Here is a 22,502-nt window from a genome sequence, read left to right as displayed (position 1 = left end):
CTGTTTGTGTGCAAGCTGTGTGGTCATGTAAATAACTGACATTAATGAACAGATAGTAAGTAAGCAAACTTTAATTAGAGAAAGACAGAAAATTAATTCTTTGTGAATTACCTATAACCAGTCAATCTCCTCAGGGCAGCTTTGATCTCCTTGTTCCGCATGCTGTAGACAACTGGATTCATGATTTGTGGCAATACGGAATAGAGAACTGCCACCACAAGATCCAGAGCAGATGGGGAGCTGGAGGTGGGTTTTAGGTAGGCAAAGGCCCCAGTGAAAACAACCAAGGAGACCACAGTGAGGTGAGGAAGGCAGGTGGAGAAGGCTTTATGCCGGCCCTGCTCAGAGGGGATTCTGAGCACTGATTTGAAGATCTGAACATATGACACAATGATAAAAACAAAGCAGCCTAAGATTAAACACACACTAAAGGCAAGAACCCTAACTTCACTCAGATATGAGTCGGAGCAGGTGAGTTTCAGTAGCTGGGGGACTTCACAGAAGAACTGATCCACCATGTTGCCTCGACAGAAGGCCAATGCAAATGTGTTCCCAGTGTGTAGCACAGAGTAGAGAATCCCACTGATCCAGGCACCAGCTGTCATTTGGACACAAGCTCTGCTGTTCATCATTGTGTCATAGTGCAGTGGTTGGCAGATGGCAACATATCGGTCATACGCCATGATGGTGAGAAGGGAAAAATCCGCTGTCATGAAGGAGAGGAAGAAAAAGACTTGGGCAACACATCCAGCATAGGAAATGGATCTGGTGTTCATGAGGGCGTTGGCCATGGATTTGGGAATGGTGACAGAGATGGAGCCAAGGTCTAGGATGGAGAGATTCATCAGGAAGAAATACATGGGGGTGTGAAGGTGGTGGTCGAAGGTTATAGCCATGAAGATAAGAAGATTCCCCATCAGGGCTGCCAGGTAGATCAGTAGAAACCCCACAAAGTGCAAAATCTGCAGCTCCCGAACATCAGAGAATCCCAAGAGAAGGAACTTGGTGGTTCGGTTGGACATTTTCTTTCTCAGGACATCGTGTGATGGTTGCAGAGGGAGGGACAAGAGCAAGGGCCAGGATTAGATCAGTAAAATAACTCTCCTTTTGTGATAACCACCTTAATTTCCTTGAGTCAGACCCTTAGCTTGTGAAGATTGATGTAATATGGGAATGAGGATGGAGAAAACAGCCCCACTGACTCCAATGGTGTTACTCCTGATTTACACTGGGGTGAGAGAAAATAGAATCAGCTCAATGGACTCCACAGTGGTTACTCATAATTTACACCAGGGTAATGAAGTGGAGAAATTGGAACAATTGCTTTTGAGAAATTTGTATACTTCTGTTGCCCAGAGGTGGGTGAACTCTGGATAACGGTGTATAAATGTTACTGTCCTCAGTTTTCCGAGGGGAATTTGGGGGTCTGTCTGGCCAGATTCTGCTGTCAGATTCTGCTGTCAGGGACAAGCTGCGAATGTGGGGTAATTTCACTGCATGCCATGGAATTACTCCCCATTTATACTGCTCTAAACGGGAGCAGCTTTTAGCATGGAGGTGACCAAACCCAGCCATAAATACACAGTAAACTCGAGTCATGAATACGGCTCTGAACTTTCTCCCAGAGCCACATATAAAACTCAGCAGTCCTGGCTCTCAGTCCCTGCTACTCTTACCCACGTGATCACACTAACTTTACAGAGCTCTGGATAGAACACAGGAATCCTGGCTCCTAGTCCCCACTACTCTAACCCACTTGATTCAACTACACTTGCAGCAATATAATAGACAGATGAAACAATAAACTGAGAACTAGACACAAACTGATGCTAGATAGATAGATAGATAGTTTGATAGATCTAACAACAAGCTAACAAAGAGACACAAGTAAAAAAAGAACAGATATAGAGAGTGAGAGAGAAAGACAGAACTAATCCAAACTAACAGGTAGATTGAGAAGTATAAACAAACTAATATAGAAAGAAAAATATAAACAGACAGATAGACAGCAATAAGAAGAAACTAATTTATACAGAGAGAAAAGCAACAATGAGCCGATAGTGTTTGTCACAATTTTTGGACTATTTTAATGTAAGCTCCTCAATCCATTCTAAAAAAATATGTGTGTCAATTTGATCAATTCCCCCACTTCCAATAGAATGAAACTGAGGCATGAATATTCTGCCCCCTGTTTCCTAAGGTAAATGCTTTAGACTGCCTGAGTTTTCCGTGCCCAAATTGAGGTAAGAGTGAAACTATGAAAAAAAATCTATTGTCACTTACAATTTCATCCTTAAAGTGCCACTCTGAAACCCACAAATATATTTCATTCCAAGAGCAAACTTACGGTGCCGGTCTGTGTGGAATCCTCGCAGACTGAGATATCTTTTCTCCTCCAGCTACAGACTGCAACTGGTTACCCCTCTCTCGCTAGCGTGACCAGACAGCGGAAAAATCGGGACTGGGGTGGGGGGATAATAGGAGCCTATATAAGAAAACCTCCAAATATCAGGACTGTACCTATAAAATCGGGACATCTGGTCACCCCATCTCTCTCTAGCCCCATGCCCACTGCTCTATTGATCTATCTATCTAATGCCCCGATCACTGTATTATGAGAGGCCGTTCCCCCCCAAACTGAGGCAGAGCTGCAGGAAATACAGTGAGATCTGTGCTGTCTGCAGATGAGCTGTGTGTCCAAAACTTTGGTGCTGCAGGAAGGTGATTTATCCATGTCTGTTTTCTACAGGCTTTTCGGACTCACTCCCTGGAGCCCTCAACAGCCCAGAGGCAACAATTAATTTCTCTTGCCCTCTAGTTCCCTAAAGAGTTTCCAGAAACTAAAATAATCACAATTAAAACAAGGCAGCAGGGTCTAGAGGAAAGATTGTGAGGCAAACACTAAGGGCACACAGGACTTAGCCCTGCCGCTGACCTGCTGTGTTACCTTGGGAAAGTCATTCCCTGGGGCTGTCTTTTCCCTCGCACTCTTTCCTTGTCTTTTCTACTCTAGGCTCCTTGTGGTGGATACTGTGTCTTACCTAATATAATGGTCCTCTCATATTAGGTGCAACTATGAGATAATAAATTCATTAATTTATTAATTAATAAAAAGCTAAGGTCCATGGTGCCCTGAGATCTGATCCCAACTATTCCTCTGGCTTTGTTCAGGCCCTTCACAGCTCCTTTTCTCAGTTTGTCATCCGTCCAATGGGAATAATAGTTACTTGGAGGATAATTCATAATGAGTGGCGATGGTGTGGGGAAGTCATTTTTGGTTTTGGTTTTAAGAAAACCTGGAGATGGAAAACATTTTTGTATGTTTTTTCAGGTTTGGGGGGGAAAGTTTTCAATATCAGAAATCTTTTCCCCAAACTAGAACATGTTTACCATAAACTTGCATTTTTACTAGAGAAGTTTATTGAAAACCAAACACTTTTCAGTCTCCAGTTTAATTTTTTTGTCCACCCCCATCCAAAAGCAATACTGTGGGATGTTATAAAACAATGACATTTCCCACAAAAATATAATTTTCATTTTTGAGCAGCTTTAATAATGAGTAATTAAAAATAAATTAAATGCATTTGAATTGATGTGTGTGCAACATTCATTGCAATTTTATTTGACAGCATCTGCTTGTCATAAGAACTGTCTAACTAGGTAAGTATTCTGTCCCTGACAGTGGCCAGTACCACCTGATTCAGAGAAAAGTCTAAGAGGCCCTATAGAGGACAGTTCTCGAATAACCTGCCCATTGTGGAGTCTCATCATCATCAGTTTGTGAATGGTCTATGGCATGAGGAAGGTGAGTTTCTTCCCATCATAGAGTTTAATCTACTACAAAGTAACTGCATGCTCTCATTATCCAGATAGGCTGGACTATTCAAAGCAACCTACTGGATTTGTGTGTCTAAATCCCATTGGCTTTTGACAGGAGAGGAGTACCCAGCTCCATTAATCCTCTTTGAATATCTCAATTAGTTTATTATTAATTACTTCTTTTGTAGATTCCATCACTGACAACTTTCAAATCAAGATTGGATGTTTTTCTAAAGGATCTGCTCTAGGTATTATTTTGGGGATGTTCTGTGGGTTGGGTTATACAGGAGGTCAGACTAGACAGTCACTATGGTCCCTTCTGGCCTTGGAATCTATTAATCTAATTTCATCTCCACCAAAAATAGGGGAAAAAATTCTCAAAAAACCTCACAAAATGGTAGGTTTTTAAAAAAAGATTCTAAATTTCTATGAATTAAAAAAAAAATCTTTAAATAATGGTGTAGAATGATTCTGATCCTCTCCCCTATTTTTGACCAGAAGTATTAAAATTAATTCCAGGAGATTTTAGCTGAATTAGGCAACATCTTATGCATGGGTTATTTATTTTCATTTCAAAAATAGTTTCAGCACCTTCTCAATATTCAGCTGTGCTCAAGTGACAGTTCGCCAAGATTAGAAACCCTTCAACAGAGGCAGATGCCTCCTGTTTTTAGGCACAGATTTCTGCCCAGGGTTAGATTTTAAGTCACAAGGTCTAGGTTTGTTGGCCAGAACATTTTCCTTTCAGCAGCTATGGGGCTGCGAGTCAGAAACAGCTTGCAACCAGCTCCACCTCTCGCCATGCACATGCACAATGCAATCCGTTTTGCACGACTCCAAGCACTTCAAAGGCTGACGCGCCTAACTGAAAACTAAACATTGTGGCTAATAACGCTGTCACTTTATTTCCCCCCAAGGCCCAGTGGGTGGACTGCACTCTGGTGAGTTGGCCCTTGAGCTTTGGAGACTCTGACATGAAGATCTGAGCCCCGGTTTGATCTCTAGCTGTGCACAATAAATCACCATAACACACCAACTGTAAGAAAAGTTAGAAATATTCCACTGCAGTCAACAGACTTCCCTCTTGGTCACACTGGTGTAAATCAGGAGTAACCCCACTGGAGTCAATGGGGCTGATTCCCCCGTCACTCATCTCAGGGGTAGTCCATGGTGTTACACTGGAGTATGTCTGTTTTCAGGAAGAGGAGATTCAGGCCCTTTGAATCCAGCCTCTGCCACATCCTCCACCCCCTGAATGTTCTTACTCTAGTCCCCGAATGTCTCCTTCCCTCTGCCTCACACAGCCTGGACCCCCAAACAACCCCCCCAGCCCTTAATCCCCTCCCTCCCCTCTCACAACCCTCCAACTCACGGATGCTCTCGGTTCCTGTTCTTCGAGATTCCCCCTCCCACGGCCAGAGCCAATTCTCCATCCAGAGTTCCTGACTCAGCTTCCTCAGAGATCCCGGATGAACCCCTCTGCCCACCAGTCCCCTCCTCTGCTCAGCCCCACTCCCCTGTCATGGCCCCAGACCCACGGAACAGCCCCCCATCCCTGCTTCCTTCTGTCCCACCTCCAAACACCAGATATTCTCTCCTGCTTCTCTCCATTGGCTAACCCTGGCCACTACTTCCTTCCCACACCACTCTCCTCCTTCCTGTCCCTGGCCCTCTCTAAAGCTCGGAGAGGCTTTCAGTCCCTCATCCCATTTAGTCCATCACCTCTCAGCCAAGCCCACCAAAGGAGGGGAGCAGGGAGCACCCATCTGTGGAGTAGATCCCTGTCTGCTAGGAACTGCAGAGAGACACAGCAACTCAGGACATCCAGCAAAGGGACACGACAATGGCTGCTGGGTAATACAGTGATGGGGGGATGAGAGAGAGGGATCACAAAACAATCCTGGCAGGGGGTGCATAGATAGATAGATAGATAGATAGATAGATAGATAGATAGATAGATAGATAGATAGATATGACCAATGATTCTTAACACTGGAGGCTTGAATTCATTGCAAGCTGGGAAAAATTCCACAAAGACCAGCACAGTAAGTTTGCCATTTCAATTAAATATGTTATAGTATTAATATACAGGGCTAATTTAGGAACATAAATTTGAATTATGGTTGGAACTCTTTAAGACTTTTGCTATCAAGTCAATCAACCATCTAGAGCCTATCAGCATTTAAAAAAAAATAGGTTTTTCATAGACTTCCCAAAAATCTCCAATTTTTCATGTTTTGGCAAGTGAGAAACAAACATTTTCAGCAAAATATTGCAGAAAACTGATTTTTTTTCTGCCTAGATCCACCCAAAAATCATGAGTTTTCAGTTTCCCTGGGTATATATATATATGAAGTATCCGTGAAATATATATGAGGATACCTGAGAGTTTCTATGAAAATTTGATTAATTGAAAACACAATTTTCCTTTGAAAACAATTTAAGTAGAAAATTTCTTACCACACTTAATTGGAAACTGAGCTTTCAGAAAGACTGGGGAATGCAAATATTGTCCAATAATATGATAATTTCAAACCCATACATTCTATTACATCTCTTCTTATTTGCAGCTGTTGGTTCATACTGTTAGTTATGTACAGAGGAAGAAAATGTCCAACCAAATCACCGTGACTGAGTTCCTTCTCCTGGGATTCTCTGACATTCGGGAGCTGCAGATTTTGCATTTCATGGTGTTTCTAGGGATTTACCTGGCAGCCCTGACTGGGAATCTTCTCATCATCACAGCCATAGCCCTCGACCATCATCTTCACACACCCATGTATTTCTTCCTAATGAATCTATCCATCCTAGACCTTGGCTCCATCTCCATTGTTGACCCCAGTCCATGGCCAATTCCCTCATGAGCACCAGGGCCATTTCATTATACGGATGCGTCATCCAAGTCTTTCCCTTCCTTTTCTTCACTACAGCTGAGCTTTCCTTAATAATCATCATGGCATACGACTGGTACATTTCCATCTGCCAACCACTGCACTACGAGTCAATAATGAACAGGAGAGCTTGTGTCCAAATGGCAGCCAGTATCTGGATCATTGGAGTTCTCAATTCTGCACTGCACACTGGGAACACATTTGCAATAACCTTCTGAGGAGACAATGAGATGAATCAGTTCTTCTGTGAAATCCCCCAGCTCCTCAAACTTGCTTGGTATGACTCATATCTCAGTGAAACTGGGGCTATTGCCTTTAGCGTGTACTTTGCCTTAAACTGCTTTATTTTATAATTGTGTCTTACGTTCTGATCTTCAAAACAGTGCTGAGAATCCCCTCTGAGCAGGGCCCGCATAAAACCTTCTCCACCTGCATCCTTCACCTCACTGTCGTCTCTGTGTTTGTTTGAACTGCTAGTTTTGCTTATATTAAACCCACCTCCAGCTCAATCTCATGTCTGGATCTCATGGTGGCTGTTTTGTATTCCATGGTGCCTCCCATGATGAATCCAATAATTTTTAGCATGAAGAACAAGGATATCAATGCTGCCATGTGGAAAATGATTAGGTCAAGGCTATCTTTCACCCATGACCATCATCTCATTCTGTGTTTCTTTATAAATATAATCAACTCTTGACATTATTGTCTCCATGAGAACTTAACGGTCAATCCATTTATGTACACTGAGGTATTTACACTGGTAAATACCTAGAAAAACTCCACTCAGGTCAATGGAGTTACTATAAATTTACACCTATATAAATATCCTGTATTCACACAATGGCCAATGTCAGATGCCTCAGAGAGAATGAACAGAACAGGAGAATTATTGAGTGACCCATCCTGTGTTGTCCAATCCCAGCATCTGGCAGTCAGAGGCTTAGGGACACCCAGAGCACAGGGTTGCATCCCTGACCCTCTTGGTTAATAGCCATTGATGGATCTATCCTCCATGAACTTATCATGTCTAGCTATCCATCCATCCCCATACATACCCCTCCATCTATTGATCGATTGATCTCTCTGAGGCTTTTGTACTGCCACCCATCACCATGGTATCAGAGCACTTTCCACATAAAATCAGTTACCATATCAGATTCACACATGGGGTCTCTGCCTCTTCTGTGGTACAGAATTGGTCTGTTCTGTCATATCAGTATTTGGCTATCTATTAGATTCCACCTCATGACATACCAGCGCTTAACAACTAAAATCTTGTACTCAGATTTTTCAATGCAGTCAAGTGTCCATAGGCACCAATCTCTTGTTAGAATTAATGGAAATTAATCTAACCATATGTAATGATGTGGCCTCTGGCAGGACACAACTGAGAGTATCAGTTCAGGACAAATTGCTTAAAGCAGGTCAATTACAGCCCAAAGCTGGAGTTCCTTTACTATTAAGGCACCAAACCAGCCAAACAGAGATGACTTTGGTTTAACTCGCTGGCTAACCATAAATTCACACAAGCAATTCACTTGGACACTCCAGTTTCCCAATATCACCACCAGCATCACTCTTTATCTGGATGACTTGTTATGAGAATCAATATCCTAGTAAAACAAGAATCGTTCTCCCGATCTTTATGTCTAAGGAAAAAAATACAAACGCATTCTAAATCTTCAACTTTATCAGACTCAGTAAGATCTGAATCAAACAGCTTTTCACACTCCACTGGATGTTGCAGCCAGGTTACAGTTCTTAATACACAGGCTGAATCCCCTTCTCAGACCAACCTCCCCAGTACAAAGTCTTTGTCTTCCCAGCATTCTTGTTGCCTCTAGGGTAGGTGGGGGTGGAGAGAGGTGGTCTCATGATGCCAATATCCCTTATTTTATACTCTCAAGTCATGTCCCTGGAAAAATACTGGGCCAGACATGTCCTGGTGGGCCTTGATGAGTCACAGAGTTGAGCAATTCCCATTGTGTGGTTCTTGCACAACTGCCTGTTACAAAATTGTAGACCTCTTGTTTATAATTCCCCGGCTGGTCAATAGTTAGTGATCGTCGTTTAATGCTCGCCTGGGAGTGAGTTACCTCCTATGTTGTCACTGGAGAACTAACAGTGGGCGAATCCCAGACTCCTAATATACTTAAATAACAACCATATAACAAAATCTGATAATGACATATACAATGATGATATACATATTTTGACAGAAGAATGAGTTTCAGCAGATCATGACCTTACATATGATACGTTACAAGACATGCTTTGTATGAAATATCACAACCAAATACAAAAGATGCATATGGGGATTACAGTGGGCTACTTTGAGGTACAGTGTGTCACAGGCTCATTGCTTCAATCACACAAAATGAGCTTCCCCTTCGATTCACAAAGTGTAAATGCTGCCACATATTTGTATTCAGCCGCATTTACTGACTGCTTTACTCAAGGCTTCCTTGACCTCTCTGTTTCTCAAACTGTAGATGAGGGGGTTTACCAGGGGAGTTAGGACCGTGAAGCAAAGAGAGAGTGCTTACACTCAGAGATCTGAATAATCATGTCTTGGTAGCATGTAGACAATGAATATGGTTCCATAGAAAATTGTCACCACAGTGAGGTGAGAGGAGCAGGTGGAAAAGGCCTTTTGTCTCCCGGTGGTGGAAGGGATTCTCAGGGTACTAGCAAGGATAAACACATAGGACATCAGGGTTAGTAGGAATGGAGGCAGGGTGAATACGGAAACTATTATGAAATACACCAATATGCTCAGGTGTATGTCACTGCAGGAGACTTCCATCAGTGGGATGGGATCACAATAGAAATGGTTAATTTCATTCGGGTCACAGAATATTTGCTGTGATAAGAATAATATAAGGACTGTACTGGCCAAACAGCCATTTAACCATGACCCAGCAGCCAACTGGAGGCAAAACCTGTTATTCATAAGAGTTGAATAGTGCAGAGTTTACATATTGCTAAATACCGATCATAGGACATCACTGCTAGCAGATAGTATTCCGTAGCAGCCAGATAACCAGAGAAATACAGTTGTGTGATTCAGCCACTAATTGAGATGGTTCTGTCCCCAGTCAGGAGACTGGCCAATAACCTGGGCAGGAATGTCGAGTTATAGCAAGTCCCCAAGTAGGACAAGTGTCAGGACTGAGATCCCCACTTTGAACTTTAGGGTACAAATGTAGGGGCCTGCATAAAAACTTCTAAGCTTAATTACCAGCTTAGCTCTGGTTCGGCTGCCACCATTTTCAATGGATTCCCTCCCTGGGAAACCTTGAAAAACCTTCACCAAATCCCTGGTGAAAACAAATCCAACCCCTTGGATTTAAAACAAGGGGAAATTAACCATTCCCCTCCTTCCTCCCACCAACTCCTGGTGAATCAAGATCCAAAACCCCTTTGGATCTAAAACAAGGAAAAATCAATCAGGTTCTTAAAAAGAAGGTTTTTAATTAAAGAAAAAGGTAAAAATCATCTCTGTAAAATCAGTATGGAAATTAACCTTACAGGGTAATCAAACTTAAAGAGCTCAGAGGACTCCCCTCTAGTCTCAGGTTCAAAGTACAGCAAACAAAGAGAAACACTCTAGTAAAAGGTACATTTACAAGTTGAGAAAACAAAGGAAAACTAACACGCCTTGCCTGGCTATTTACTTACAAGTTTGAAATAGGAGAGGCTTGTTTAGAAAGATGTGGAGAACCTGGATTGATGTCTGGTCCCTCTCATTCCCTGAGAACGAACACCGTCCCAAAACAAAGAACACAAACAACAGCCTTCCCCCCCCCAAGATTTGAAAGTATCTTGTCCCCTTATTGGTCCTTTAGGTCAGATGCCAGCCAGGTTACCTGAGCTTCTTAACCCTTTACAGGGAAAAGGATTTTGGAGTCTCTGGCCAGGAGGGATTTATAGTACTGTACACAGGACAGCTATTACCCTTCCCTTTATAGTTATGACACGCCCCCCAAATCACAGATAGTGTTGGATGTTCGGTTCCACACTGGCTGTGATTTCTTCCTGGAGTTTTAGGAGAAAACAGAGTTAATAAGACACATGTACCTTTAGACATACGACTGATTATATAAAAACTAACAATATGTTTCATTCCAAGAACAATTGTTAACCAGTTAACTCTGGGAAACTTTCCCGGGAAAGTGCATCAGCCACTTTGTTAGAAGCTCCCGAAATGTGTTGTATTTCAAAATCAAAATCTTGGAGAGCTAAACTCCACCGAAGAAGTTTTTTGTTATTTCCCTTGGCGGTATGAAGCCACTGTAGCGCAGCATGGTCTGTTTGTAGTTGGAAACGCCGTCCCCAAACATATGGGCGTAGCTTTTCCAGCGCGTACACAATGGCGTAGCATTCCTTTTCACTGATTGACCAATGGCTTTCCCTCTCAGACAGTTTCTTACTGAGAAACACGACAGGATGGAATTCTTGATCCGGTCCTTCCTGCATTAAAACTGCTCCCACGCCTCGCTCGGACGCATCTGTGGTTACTAGGAACGGTTTGTCAAAGTCTGGGGCCCTTAGCACAGGGTCAGACATGAGTGTTGCCTTAAGCTGGTTAAAGGCCTTTTGACACTTATCAGTCCACTGAACTGCATTTGGCTGTTTCTTTCTGGTTAGGTCTGTCAGCGGGGCGGCGATTTGGCTGTAGTGGGGTACAAATCGCCTATAATATCCAGCCAACCCTAAGAAGGATTGGACCTGTTTCTTAGACTTTGGAACCGGCCACTTTTGGATAGCATCCACTTTGGCCTGTAGGGGATTTATAGTTCCTTGACCCACCTGGTGCCCCAGGTAAGTCACTCTGTTTTGGCCTATTTGACACTTTTTAGCCTTAACAGTTAGTCATGCCTGCTGGATGCGCTCGAAAACTTTTTCCAGGTGCTCCATGTGCTCTGCCCATGAATCAGAAAAAATGGCCACATCATCGAGGTAGGCAACTGCAGATTCTCCCAATCCCGCTAGGAGACCATCTACAAGTCTTTGGAAGGTGGCGGGTGCATTTCGCAACCCGAAAGGAAGTACATTGAATTCATACACCCCTGCCTGGGTGACGAAGGCTGACCTTTCCTTAGCGGGTTCATCTAGTGGTACTTGCCAGTACCCCTTGGTTAAGTCCAAAGTAGAGATGAATTGGGCATGTCCCAATTTCTCCAATAGCTCATCTGTGCGTGGCATTGGATAGTTGTCAGGACGAGTTACAGCATTTAGCTTACGGTAGTCCACGCAAAAGCGTATTTCCCCATCTGCTTTGGGAACTAGAACCACTGGAGATGCCCATGCACTCTTAGAGGGGCGGATTATACCCATCTGTAGCATGTCCTGGATCTCCCTTTGTATAGCAGTTTTGGCATGAGGTGACTCCCGGTAGGGTGGGGTTCTAATAGGGTGAGCATTACCTGTGTCAATGGAGTGGTATGCCCGTTCGGTCCATCCTGGAGTGGCTGAGAAAATTGGTGCAAAGCTTGTGCACAGCTCCTTGATCTGCTGTCGCTGCAGACGTCCAAGGGTCGTGGAGAGGTTCACCTCTTCCACGCCACCATCCTTTTTTCCTTCATAGTAGACACCTTCAGGCCACTCCGCATCATCTGTTTCCTGGGCTGTAAACTGGCAAACGTTTAATTCTCTGGAATAAAAGGGCTTAAGAGAATTAACATGGTATACCTTAGGCTTTATGTTGGAGGTGGGGGAGGCTATGAGATAGTTAACAGCTCCTAGGCGCTCCTGGACCGTGAATGGTCCTTCCCACGACGCTTCCATTTTATGGGCCTGGAGCGCCTTTAAGACCATGACTTGGTCTCCTACCTTGAAGGACCGTTCTCTGGAATGTTTATCATACCAGGCCTTTTGCTCTTCCTGAGCATCCTTTAGGTTTTCTTTAGCAAGGGCCAAAGAATGTCGGAGGGTGTTTTGTAGGTTGCTTACAAAGTCTAGAATGTTTGTTCCTGGAGAAGGCGTAAACCCCTCCCATTGCTGCTTCACCAACTGTAATGGCCCCTTAACCTCACGGCCATACACAAGTTCAAATGGTGAAAACCCTAAACTGGGATGTGGTACAGCCCTGTAGGCAAAAAGCAACTGCTGCAACACGAGGTCCCAATCATTGGAGTGTTCATTTACAAATTTACGTATCATGGCCCCCAAAGTTCCATTAAACCTCTCCACCAGGCCATTGGTTTCATGGTGGTAAGGGGTGGCAACCAAGTGATTCACCCCATGAGCTTCCCACAGGCTTTCCATGGTTCCTGCCAGGAAGTTAGTCCCCGAATCTGTAAGGATGTCGGAGGGCCAACCTACCCTGGCAAAAATGTCTGTTAATGCCTGGCACACACTTTTAGCCCTGGTGTTGCTTAAGGGTACTGCTTCCGGCCATCGGGTAGCAAAATCCATGAAAGTCAGTACGTACTGCTTTCCTCTGGGTGTCTTCTTTGGGAAAGGACCCAGAATATCCACAGCTACGCGCTGAAATGGGACCTCAATTATGGGTAGTGGCTGGAGAGGGGCTTTAACCTGGTCTTGGGGCTTTCCCACTCGTTGGCACACCTCACAAGACCGGACATAATTAGCAACGTCCTTGCCCATTCCCTCCCAGTGGAAGGACTTCCCCAACCGGTCCTTGGTTCTGTTCACCCCAGAATGGCCACTGGGATGATCATGGGCTAAGCTCAAGAGCTTTACCCGATACTTAGTGGGAACTACCAACTGTCTTTGAGGATGCCAGTCTTCCTGGTGCCCACCAGAAAGAGTCTCCTTGTATAAAAGTCCTTGTTCTACAACAAACCGGGATCGGTTAGAAGAGCTGAGAGGCGGTGGGGTGCTCCGCGCCGCCGCCCAAGCTTTCTGAAGGCTGTCATCTGCTTCCTGCTCGGCCTGGAACTGTTCCCTTGATGCTGGAGACATCAGTTCCTCCTTGGACTGTGGACTGGGGCTTGGTCCCTCTGGAAGCGATGCAGGTGCTGGGGCTGTTTCCATTGACTGTGAACCGCTGTCCACTGGTGCACTATGTGGTAACTCAGGCTCTGGTTGAGCCTCTTGGGTAGGGTTATCTGCTGCTTCTGCCAGTTCAGGCTCGCTGGTGCCCTCTGGCGTTGGAGTTGTAGACGGGTTTGCAAGCGCTGGACTCAGGGCTGGCAATGGTTCTGGTGCTGGTTGCGTTGCCAGTTCCGGTACTGGGACTGGCTTTGGCTGGGTCTCTGGGATTGGATCCACTACGGCTGTTGCAGTCGTTGGCAGGGGATCCAGTTCCACCACCTTTGTCTGGGTCTCCGGTAACACAGACGGGGCCCTGGTGGACGGCTCAGGAACAGGGATGGGGGTGAAAGCTTGCTTAGCCTGGCTGCGGGTGACTATTCCCACCCTCTTGGCTACCTTCACATGGTTGGCCAAGTCTTCTCCCAGCAGCATGGGAATGGGATAATTGTCATAGACTGCAAAAGTCCACATTCCTGACCAGCCCTTGTACTGGACATGCAACGTGGCTGTAGGCAAGGTTACAGATTGTGACACGAAGGGTTGAATTGTCACTGTAGCCTCTGGGTTGATGAGTTTGGGGTCCACTAGGGATTGGTGGATAGTTGACACTTGAGCCCCAGTGTCCCTCCAAGCGGTAACCTTCTTTCCGCCCACTCTCAAGGTTTCCCTTCGCTCCGAGGGTATGAGAGAGGCATCTGGGTTTGGGGATCTTTGGTGTGATTGGGGTGTAATGAACTGTAATCGGTTGGGGTTCTTGGGGCAGTGAGCCTTTATATGTCCCAGTTCATTACATTTAAAACATCGCCCTGCTAAGGTATCACTGGGACGATGTTGGTTGGTGGATACTGCTGTGGTGGGGTGAGAAGGCGTCTGGTGTTTCCCTTGGGATGTGGGTGGGGCCTTGGGTTGTCCCCGGTGGTGAGGTTTTGTTTCGGCTTGCCCCTTCTGATATTCGCTCCAACTGCTACTAGTTTTTTTCTTTTCTGCCACCTCCACCCATTGGGCTCCAATCTCCCCCGCCTCAGTTACAGTTTTGGGCTTCCTATCTAGGATGTACCTTTCTATTTCCTCAGGAACACCCTCTAAAAACTGCTCCATTTTTACTAGGGAAAGTAGATCTTCCAGAGATTGAACATTTGCTCCTGATACCCAGGCATCACAATTTTTGTCAATGTGGTAGGCATGACGGGTAAATGACACATCGGGTTTCCACTTTAGGGCTCTGAACCGCCGACGGGCATGCTCGGGTGTTAGCCCCATTCTGAGTCTGGCCTTGTTTTTAAAAAGTTCATAACTGTTCATGTGTTCCTTAGGCATTTCAGCCGCCACCTCTGCTAAGGGTCCACTGAGCTGCGGCCTCAGCTCTACCATGTACTGGTCTGTAGCGATGCTGTATCCAAGGCAGGCCCTTTCAAAATTTTCTAAGAAGGCCTCAGTATCATCGCCTGCCTTGTAGATGGGGAATTTTCTGGGATGGGAAGTGGTACCTGGAGGGGGGTTGTTAGCATTGGCTGGTGCATCCTGCTTAGCTTTTGCCACTTCCAGTTCATGCTTCCTTTCTTTTTCTCTCTCCTCCATCTCTTTTTCTTTCAGCTCCATAGTTCTCTTGTGAGCCTCCTCTTTGGCTTTTTCCAGCTCCATCTCTCTTTCATGGGCCTCCTTTTTGGCTTTTTCTTCTCTTTCTTTTAGCTCCATCTCTCTCCTGTGGGCCTCCTCTTTGGCTTTCTCCTCTCTGTCTCTCAGCTCTATCTCTCTCTTGTGGGCCTCCTCTTTGGCTTTTTCTTCTTTGGTAGTCATTTTCCTGTTTTCTTGTGCTGGGTCACCCCCTTTGCAGTTGACAAACTGGGAAGCTCTCAGCTCTGGCTGCTGCAGAGTTAACAGTAACTTTCTAACTAGCTACTCCCGAGGATGTAAAAAGAAAAAAAAAACAATTCAGCTTGTAAATACCTTTTACCAGTCATTTGCTAATTGAACCCTTCTCTTAACAAAGGACCTGTAAAAACAACTTAACACCTCTGCCTTCAGGCAAGGAGAGATAAGATATGCATCTATCTACTTCCAGCTCGGCTTTCCAAGCAGCTAGAAGGAAAAAAAAAATCTCACTGGCTTTTGGGTTTAAAATGATCCCACCGCTATTCACCATGTCAGGACTGAGATCCCCACTTTGAACTTTAGGGTACAAATGTAGGGGCCTGCATAAAAACTTCTAAGCTTAATTACCAGCTTAGCTCTGGTTCGGCTGCCACCATTTTCAATGGATTCCCTCCCTGGGAAACCTTGAAAAACCTTCACCAAATCCCTGGTGAAAACAAATCCAACCCCTTGGATTTAAAACAAGGGGAAATTAACCATTCCCCTCCTTCCTCCCACCAACTCCTGGTGAATCAAGATCCAAAATCCCTTTGGATCTAAAACAAGGAAAAATCAATCAGGTTCTTAAAAAGAAGGTTTTTAATTAAAGAAAAAGGTAAAAATCATCTCTGTAAAATCAGTATGGGAATTAACCTTACAGGGTAATCAAACTTAAAGAGCTCAGAGGACTCCCCTCTAGTCTCAGGTTCAAAGTACAGCAAACAAAGAGAAACACTCTAGTAAAAGGTACATTTACAAGTTGAGAAAACAAAGGAAAACTAACACGCCTTGCCTGGCTATTTACTTACAAGTTTGAAATAGGAGAGGCTTGTTTAGAAAGATGTGGAGAACCTGGATTGATGTCTGGTCCCTCTCATTCCCTGAGAACGAACACCATCCCAAAACAAAGAACACAAACAACAGCCTTCCCCCCCCCAAGATTTGAAAGTATCTTGTCCCCTTATTGGTCCTTTAGGTCAGATGCCAGCCAGGTTACCTGAGCTTCTTAACCCTTTACAGGGAAAAGGATTTTGGAGTCTCTGGCCAGGAGGGATTTATAGTACTGTACACAGGACAGCTATTACCCTTCCCTTTATAGTTATGACAACAAGTTACCCAGGAAGAAGTACATAGGGGTGTGAAGGTGCTGATCTGTCACAACAAGCACCACAATGAGAGTTTTCCCAGCCACGGTTGCAATATAGATCACTAGGAACATTAGAAAAAGAAGAATTTGAAGGTCAGGGAGATCCCCAAATCACAGAAGGATCAATTCTGTGATGGTCGTTCAGTTTTTCCAATCTGTGTCTGCCATGGGTTGAGTCTAGGAACAAAAAAACAAGCTGGGCAATTGAATTGGAAGAACATAGCATTAAAAGTTAATCAATTCTTGTGAATTAAAACCATAAATATTCAGAAAATTCCCTTCCTCTCCTGGTTACAGGCTGAAATTTTAAGGTTAAATGTAGACTTCAGAGCTAAGTCCCAGGAGTCTCGGTCCGAGGAGAGAACATTGATACTCATGTAGAACTCCCTCTGCCATATCAGAGCAATGACTAATATAGCAGCCCACATCTCTGGTACAGAATTGGCCTGATCTGTCATATATCAGAACTTGGCTATTTATCATATCCCATCTTGTGAAATACCATAGGTTAACTATGAGGCTTAAGTTCTGTATTTCACTTCTGTCAATAGCAAGAATCATGTCATGTCTTAGGAGTCAAAACCAATAAGTACATCAACTGAAATCTTGGACTGAGATTTTTCAATGCAGTCTAGTATCCCTAGGCACTGATCTCTTTTTAGAATTAATGGAAATTAATCTAACCATATGGAATGATGTGCCTCTGGCGGGACACTACTGAGAGTATCAATTCAGGACAAATTGCTTTGAGTAGGGCAGTTACATCCCAAATTGGAGTTCCTTTACTATTAAGGCATGCCAAACCAGCCAAACAGAGAGGACTTTGGTTTTACCCCACTCGCTAATCATAAGTCATACAAGCAATTGCCTTAGACACTCCAGTTTCCCAATATCACCACCAGCATCACTCTTTATGTGGATGACTGGTTATGAAAACCAATATTCCAGTAAACAAAGAAAGGTTCTCCCAATCCCAAAGGACCGAGTCCCAGACCAGGTCAATATACAAATCAGATATTACCCACAAATCACGCTCTTGCCAATCCTTTAGAATCTAAAATCTAAAGATTTATTCATAAAAAGAAAGAAATATAGATGAGAGCTAAAATTGTTTAAATAGGATCAATGACATACAGGAATGGCAACATTCATGTTTCAGGCTTTTAGCAGTGATGGAATAAACTGGAGATTCAAATCAAGTCTCCGGAGCACATCCACAGCTTGGATGGGTCATTCAGTCCTTATTTCAGAGCTTGAGTTTCTAGCAAAGTTACTCCAAAGGTAAGAAGCAGGACTGAAGACAAAATGGAAATGATGCAGCTGCCTTTTATAGTCCTTTTGCCATGTGGCTTGTGTTTCCTTTGTCTCAAATACAAGCTACCCAGCACATGGCATGGAAAAACTTAAGAGTTCTGTCCATAGGCATGTCCCTGTACATCTTTCTGAGTCACAAGGTGTATCTGCCTTCTCTCAATGGTCAGTTGTATAGCTGATGGTCCTTAATGAGTCATCAAGCAGTCTAGGCAGTGCTGATGACAAATTGTGTGGGGTCTCACCCACAAGCATAGCACAAGTTTGATATACAGACAGTACAGGACTGATACTTATAACTTTAAATACAAACATGATATATGCATACAGGTATCATGATCATAACCAGCAAATCATAACCTCCTCATAGACACCTTACTTAATCTCCCTTTTTCAAGATTTGGTTCCACTACAGAATCTTGGTTACAACAAAGGTCTATACAGTCACAGTTCGTTTCAATAACCTCACACCATATGTCCTGGTATATTCAGCATTTCAATGCCCTGTAGCAAAAGGAACAATTTTCATCCCCTCACAAGAGATCAGTGTATGTTGAAAATTATGAAGTGGAGTAAATTCTCCCTTAGTTCCTCTGGTGGTGATGAGGACGTGGTCAACCACTGGCAATGCCTTTTCTGTTTCCTGATGTTAAGTAGCAGTAATAAATTACAGCTCTTTGGTGGGTGGATCTCAGGAAGGGGCAAAACCCTAACTGGGGAGTGACCCTCCGCACTCCATAATGAGTGTGTGATGATACTACAGGAACAAGAAAGGCACTGGGGTGGGGGAGGGGAGAGATGCTGTCCCTGAACTCGGTGTATAGAAACAATCTGGCATGTGTGATCTGGGCTTGTAAGACTCTGTTACCACTTCCCACCTCATTTGGGGCACACTGTGCCAGATCCTCAGCTGGTGTAAATCAAGGTAGCTCCATTTATTTTAGTGGGGCAGATCCCCAACTGAGGACCTATCACAAGACATGGATCTCAAGCTCCCTGTCTATTAAATGGTGCTATAAACGCTGACTGGCACTGCTGTGGGAAGGAGAAGCTAAAACAATAAATATTCACCTACAGAAAAGGTCTGTGTAGCTCAAAACCTTCTCTCATTCACCAACAGAAGTTTATCCAATAGAAGACATTACCTCATCCATCATGTCCCTCTAATATTCACAAGCACATTCATTCCCCTGTTTGGAAGGTGGTATAGAAATGCAGTCAGGAAGATGGTGCTCACCAGTACCCACAGAACAGCCCAAGCTTGAAGCAATGAGCTATTATTTATCAGTGTTTTGCCCCCAGGACTCAGGATCCTCAGCTGATGTTCTTCTCTCTCCTTTTTCTGCAGAAACTGGATTTTCTCAGTGAAGAGACCTGCCTCTCTTTGAATGGATGAGCGGCTGCCACAATATTTCTTAGAACATGCTCTCCTCCTCTATTTACAACGTGCAGAGGTGTCCTCATACTTGTATCCTTCTCCATGGAAAGCTGCGTCTCCCTTGATTTCTCCTTTGAAGGGGATGAGCCTGGGGAGTTAGAACTTTTTTTATTGTGCAAACACTACAAACAACTGTGCTGATGCAACCAACTTCCACCACCCAGAGAAATTGCCTTCCTGCTGTATGAGATCATAGCTCTGCCTGGCTGAAAGATAATGAAGCGCCCATGGAGTGCATGACTGTGCAGAGACTGACTCTTCTCAGTCATCTTTACTTGTGTCAGTTGTTCTCTTGAAGGCAAATACAAGAGTAACAATGGCTAAAATGATTAAGCCTGCCAGATTGGGTTCTGAAGTCACGCAGTTTAACACACACACAGGAAACTGAATATATAGTAGATTTAATCCATAGTTTGCAAAAGAAAGATTTCAATGAAAGAATCTCCCTCCTCCCCGCTCCCCGAAATATTTCTCCCAAGGAACTTTATAATTGTGAATTAGAAATGTTTATTTAACAATACTCTCACCCTTCCACTGAGCGATAGCAGAACTCAGCATCTTGCAAACTGATTTCTGTGACACCTCGGGGGAACACCCAGCACCCTCATGTTCATCCTTATAATATGATACTGTGGAATGCAATGCAAATTTTGCCATGTTGGCTGTCTTTGGAAGGCTCATGATGCACTGATCATCATTGTTATAGTAATGTACTGGCTGTAATTTCATGTATATAGTTATAATGTTGAAAATGTACCCTCATGGCTTAAAACAAGTCCAGACAAAATGCTATGGGAGCAGAGGGGCAGTTCACAGTTCATCAGGGTGTGTTTGGGACAAACCCAGCCCAGCCTAGGACTCTGAATGGAGGGGTGGGGGAGCAAAGCCAAGACGGGAGAAATAGCCTTTTAAAAGAGAGAGACATTTGCCATGCTCTCTCTCTTCCACCTCCATCTACAAATGCCACCATCAAATGACTGAAGCACTGATCAAAGGGGAGAGCCTGGCTGAAGGGCAACCAGCCAGCCTGTGGTGAGACGCATCTAAGTTGTAAGGGTACTGAAAGTGTTAATATTAGCTTACAATGCGTTTTGCTCTTATTTCTTTTGGTAACTTATCTGAACTTTTTGGCAATCACTTATAATCACTTAAAATCTATCTTTTGTAGTGTAGGAACTTACTTTTATATTTATCCTCAGCAGTGAGTTTGTCTGAAGTGTTTGGTAAATCTCCTCAGGTGGGAAAAGCAACAGAGGGTCCTGTGGCACCTTTGAGACTAACAGAAGTATTGGGATCATAAGCTTTCGTGGGTAAGAACCTCACTTCTTCAGATGCAAGTAATGGAAATCACCAGGGGCAGGTATAAATCAGTGTGGAGATAACGAGGTTAGTTCAATTAGGGAGGGTGAGGTGCTCTGCTAGCAGTTGAGGTGTGAACACCAAGGGAGGAGAAACTGCTTCTGTAGTTGGATAGCTATTCACAGTCTTTGTTTAATCCTGATCTGATGGTGTCAAATTTGCAAATGAACTGGAGCTCAGCAGTTTCTCTTTGGAGTCTGGTCCTGAAATTTTTTTGCTGTAAGATGGCTACTTTTACATCTGCTATTGTGTGTCCAGGGAGGTTGAAGTGTTCTCCTACAGGTTTTTGTATATTGCCATTCCTGATATCTGACTTGTGTCCATTTATCCTCTTGCATAGTGACGGTCCAGTTTGGCCAATGTACAGAGCAGAGGGGCATTGCTGGCATATGATGGTATATATAGCATTGGTGGACGTGGAGGTGAATGATAAAGGAGGTGCTGTTGTCATCATGAACAGGTCTGAATACCAGAAGGAGGCTGCCAGACAACTCTCCAATACCAAATTCTACAGGCCACTTTCCTCAGATCCCACTGAAGAATATACTAAGAAACTGCACCATCTGCTCAGGACACTCCCTACACTAACACAGGAACAAATCAACATACCTTTAGAGCCCCGACCGGGGTTATTCTATCTACTACGTAAGATCCACAAACCTGGAAATCCTGGACGCCCCATCATCTCGGGCATTGGCACTCTCACCGAAGGACTGTCTGAATATGTGGACTCCCTACTCAGACCCTACGCCACCAACACTCCCAGCTATCTCCGTGACACCACAGATTTCCTGAGAAAACTACAATGCATTGGTGACCTCCCAGAAAACACCATCCTAGCCACCATGGATGTAGAGGCTCTCTTCACAAACATCCCACATACAGATGGAATACAAGCTGTCAGGAACAGTATCCCTGATGATGACACAGCACAACTTATTGCTGAGCTCTGTGACTTTATGCTCACGCACAATTATTTCAAATTTGGTGACAATATATACCTCCAGACCAGTGGCACCGCTATGGGCACCGGCATGGCCCCACAATATGCCAACATTTTTATGGCTGACCTGGAACAATGCTTCCTCAGCTCTCGTCCACTCATGCCCCTTCTCTACCTATGCTATATTGATGACATCTTCATCATCTGGACCCATGGGAAGGAGACCCTGGAAGAATTCCACCATGATTTCAACAGCTTCCACCCCTCCATCAACCTCAGCCTGGACCAATCTACACGGGAGGTCCACTTCCTAGACACCACTGTACAAATAAGCGATGGCCACATTAACACCATCCTATACCAAAAACCCACTGACCGCTATGCCTACCTTCATGCCTCCAGCTTCCACCCCGGTCACACCACACGATCCATTGTCTACAGCCAAGCACTGAGGTACAATCGCATCTGCTCCAACCCCTCAGACAGAGACCAACACCTACAAGATCTTCACCAAGCATTCTCAAAACTACGATACCCACACAAGGAAATAAAGAAACAAATCAACAGAACAAGACGTGTACCTAGAAGCCTCCTGCTACAAGACAGGCCCAGAAGTGAAACCAACAAAACTCCGCTGGCCATCACCTACAGTCCTCAGCTTAAACCTCTCCAACGCATCATCAGTGATCTACAACCCATCCTGGACAATGATCCATCACTTTCACAGACCTTGGGAGGCAG

The 22,502-nt window shown here is 44.3% G+C and overlaps 1 protein-coding gene and 1 pseudogene across 1 annotated transcript; both read right to left on the bottom strand.

The window, feature by feature from the left end:
- Nucleotides 1–107: 107 nt before the first annotated feature.
- On the bottom strand, nucleotides 108–1,022 carry LOC135974633 (olfactory receptor 14A16-like). Its single transcript, XM_065563054.1, has one exon. It carries the CDS (start codon nucleotides 1,020–1,022, stop codon nucleotides 108–110), a length of 915 nt encoding a protein of 304 aa, XP_065419126.1.
- An 8,116-nt stretch (nucleotides 1,023–9,138) lies between these two features.
- On the bottom strand, nucleotides 9,139–16,878 carry LOC135974547 (olfactory receptor 2AP1-like; annotated as a pseudogene).
- Nucleotides 16,879–22,502: the final 5,624 nt, after the last annotated feature.

Source organism: Chrysemys picta, chromosome 12 (genome assembly GCF_011386835.1).
Source record: "Chrysemys picta bellii isolate R12L10 chromosome 12, ASM1138683v2, whole genome shotgun sequence".
Taxonomy (NCBI): Eukaryota; Metazoa; Chordata; order Testudines; family Emydidae; genus Chrysemys; species Chrysemys picta.
Note: the sequence above shows the minus strand (reverse complement) of the source record. Positions and strands in the feature narration are given on the sequence as shown.